The sequence below is a fragment of the Adiantum capillus-veneris genome, chromosome 9 (genome assembly GCF_014529385.1).
Source record: "Adiantum capillus-veneris isolate H3 chromosome 9, ASM1452938v2, whole genome shotgun sequence".
NCBI lineage: Eukaryota > Viridiplantae > Streptophyta > Polypodiopsida > Polypodiales > Pteridaceae > Adiantum > Adiantum capillus-veneris.
The window spans coordinates 149,639,553-149,642,155 of record NC_140939.1 but is presented as its reverse complement, the minus strand read 5'-3'; the positions used below and the strand labels follow the sequence as shown (position 1 = coordinate 149,642,155).

General features: G+C 41.6%; 1 protein-coding gene across 1 annotated transcript; it reads left to right on the top strand.

Annotated features, from left to right (window-relative positions):
- Nucleotides 1-1,470: 1,470 nt before the first annotated feature.
- LOC147451366 (uncharacterized) lies at nucleotides 1,471-2,384 on the top strand. The gene is made up of 2 exons (XM_086520611.1): nucleotides 1,471-1,733; nucleotides 1,829-2,384. The coding sequence occupies exons 1-2, from the start codon at nucleotides 1,471-1,473 to the stop codon at nucleotides 2,382-2,384; spliced, it is 819 nt and encodes a 272-aa protein (XP_086376737.1).
- Nucleotides 2,385-2,603: the final 219 nt, after the last annotated feature.

Here is a 2,603-nt window from a genome sequence, read left to right as displayed (position 1 = left end):
TTGATTCGCTTGGCATCCAAGCTAGGCCGAGAAAAATCCAAATGGAGGTGGTTAAGCTTATTTCACAAATTGTCCTTCAACCTTCTTCAGGTGAATGCACTTTGCTTGGACAAGTAGAGTTGTCAGTTATACTTCAAGAAATATTTCCTCTTGTTAAAAGCCAAAGGTATGGGAAATGCATTTTAATATACTTTATAAACTTAAGTCTTTTATATTTCTTAACTTCATGATGTTTCTACAAGAATTAAGAACTGGGGTGGCGATAAATTTCGTGGGGAGTCAAGTGCTCGTGGAGAGGAGTCATTGATAATTGACTTAAAGAGACGTTTGACATTTGTGTTTATCCACGGAATGCTTTTTCCCGTTCAATCTAATAGAGAGGAGGATAGATGTTTTGTATTCAAGATGTCGACAACAAGTCTTGGCTCAGGCATAGATCTTGTCAATAGAATGCAAATAAATGGAAATGGATATCTAAAAAAGAGCGTGGGTTTGCTTTGATCACGTTAGACGGGTAGAAGGATGGACAACCATGGTAGCCCATGTTTACGATCCAAGGCAAGTTTAAATTTAATTCTTTTAATTTTATGTTCAATACATCCTACAATCTATTCTAGAACAAATTCTAGAATACTAAACACATATTGACACATACTTAAATGTGAATGTGGCTTTGTCTTGATGTTCAGTGTCCAAGAATTAATGACAATTGCCATATGTGAGATGAAAGAAGAGGACACTATAGCACATATGATATTTTGCAACAAATGATCATCGTGCTAGAGCGCAATGGGGTGCCCCCACCAGATTTTGCTGGCTTTATGGCAGATGAAGCCCAAGCAAACTGGAATGCGGTGCGCACAATTTTCAATGGAGGTCCGGATATGGTGATGAAAGGTAGGGAGAGATCATGCCTTTTCCATTGGGAACAAAGTCTAGGGATCCACACCACAAAATATGTTCTCAATGCATTTCAAGACGAGCACAAATGACTGTGTCGACTGTGGCGGTGCGCGCGTAGCAGTGAAGATGCAGAGGGCCAATATCGGTTCATTCGAGCTTGGTGGGCAACAGGAAAGGTGGCAGATGGGAATCTAGGCCCAATGGAGTGTTGGTTGAGTTGGTGGCATGTGAGGTACCCTCATTGGAGGAAGGAAATTGTTGGTGTAAGTTTCAAATTTATTCTACAATAGTTTGTAGGATGTCCATTTAATTAGACCCTTCATGATATCAAAGAAGTAAATTTATTTATTTTTTTGTAGGCTTTAGATGACTATTGCATCGAGGTCATCCTCGAACAAATCTCTCAGAGTCACGTCACGCTTCATGGCTAGCAGGCGAAGGTCACAAGCCTAAAATTTCTTTGTACGATGCAACAGTTTCGGATATTGGGAACACTCTTCTTCAACAATCCAAAAGAATGGCATATACAGAGGGTAAGTATATAGGAATCGACCAAGCATACGCAAGATGAGAGACAAGGCAGCTTCACAACAATTTCACACACCTACTCCATCACAGAGTAGCCGTGCTGTGAACGATGCAATAAGAGGAACTGATCTTCCAAAGGTGCCAGAGTTTTTTGGAGACCGGGTTACAACGACAAGGCGACGCAAGACATTCGGCAATGTTATAGGCAAGGAGGAAAAAGTTCACACAGGCCAGAGTATGTCACTCAAAATGTTGCTCGACAAAGAAAGGCTCGAAAGTTGTCATTTGGAGATGCATCACAGGTAATCCAAGATCAATATATGGACGAGGAGAATGAAGGGGTGACAATTAGGGCCATCGAGGTTGACATAAATGACACCATGTGGGCAATCCGCAGGTGCAAACCGGGGTCTAAGTTCACTTGCCAAGGAAAAATCAAAGGAGGAAAGTGCAAGAAAAAGGTGAATTTATGCAAAGAGGGAACAGCGGCACCAAGTTTCTGGGGGAAACGCAACTGGGAGGGGCGTAACAATGAGACATGGGTATGGTTTTGTAGTGATGATGTCAAACATGTGTGGGATGTTTGTCCATATATTGTAATGCGGCCTCCAAGGCCTCCACTTGAGTGGCCAGTGGCACAGGGCACGGACTTAACAACGCATGAAGTAAAGTCTTTGCAGCTAGCGGGGTTTCATATCGCAACAGAAACTATGGAAGTTCAAGGGCAAAGGCGTGTCGGCAGGTATAGGACAGGTATTTCTGAAGAGGCATCGAAAAGGATCGACAATGCTTTAGGACTAGAAATGGTCATCGAACAAGTGGAAATGGTAAAGATCGGTAAGCATGAAGTCTTCATTGTAGTAACACCAAACTCGAAGTTACGTGGTGAGAAATATCGAGTCACAGTAGCTAGGAATCCTAGTTGTACTTGCAAAGACTTCAAAGGAGGTTAGGGGGAAGGATGACCTATGTGGCTTGCAAACACTTGTATTATATCTACTTGAGAGTGTTTGGAATGGACATAAACAACAACATGTTCATCCATCAGTCTAGTCTGGCTGATAACGAGCTCAAAACTTTATTGAGTGCAAAAAGACTGTTGTAATAATGTAGCATTTGTTGTGCTATCACATTTAACTTGAGTTGTGCAAATGATGATATTTTGTTTTGAG

What these genes read in the sequence shown, in the direction of transcription:
- LOC147451366 (XM_086520611.1), top strand. Translation starts at nt 1,471, where the DNA reads ATGAGAGACAAGGCAGCTTCACAACAATTTCACACACCTACTCCATCA. An exon ending in CATTTGGAGATGCATCACAG is followed by an intron (nt 1,734 to 1,828) that starts GTAATCCAAGAT and finishes GGCAATCCGCAG; the next exon opens with GTGCAAACCGGGGTCTAAGT.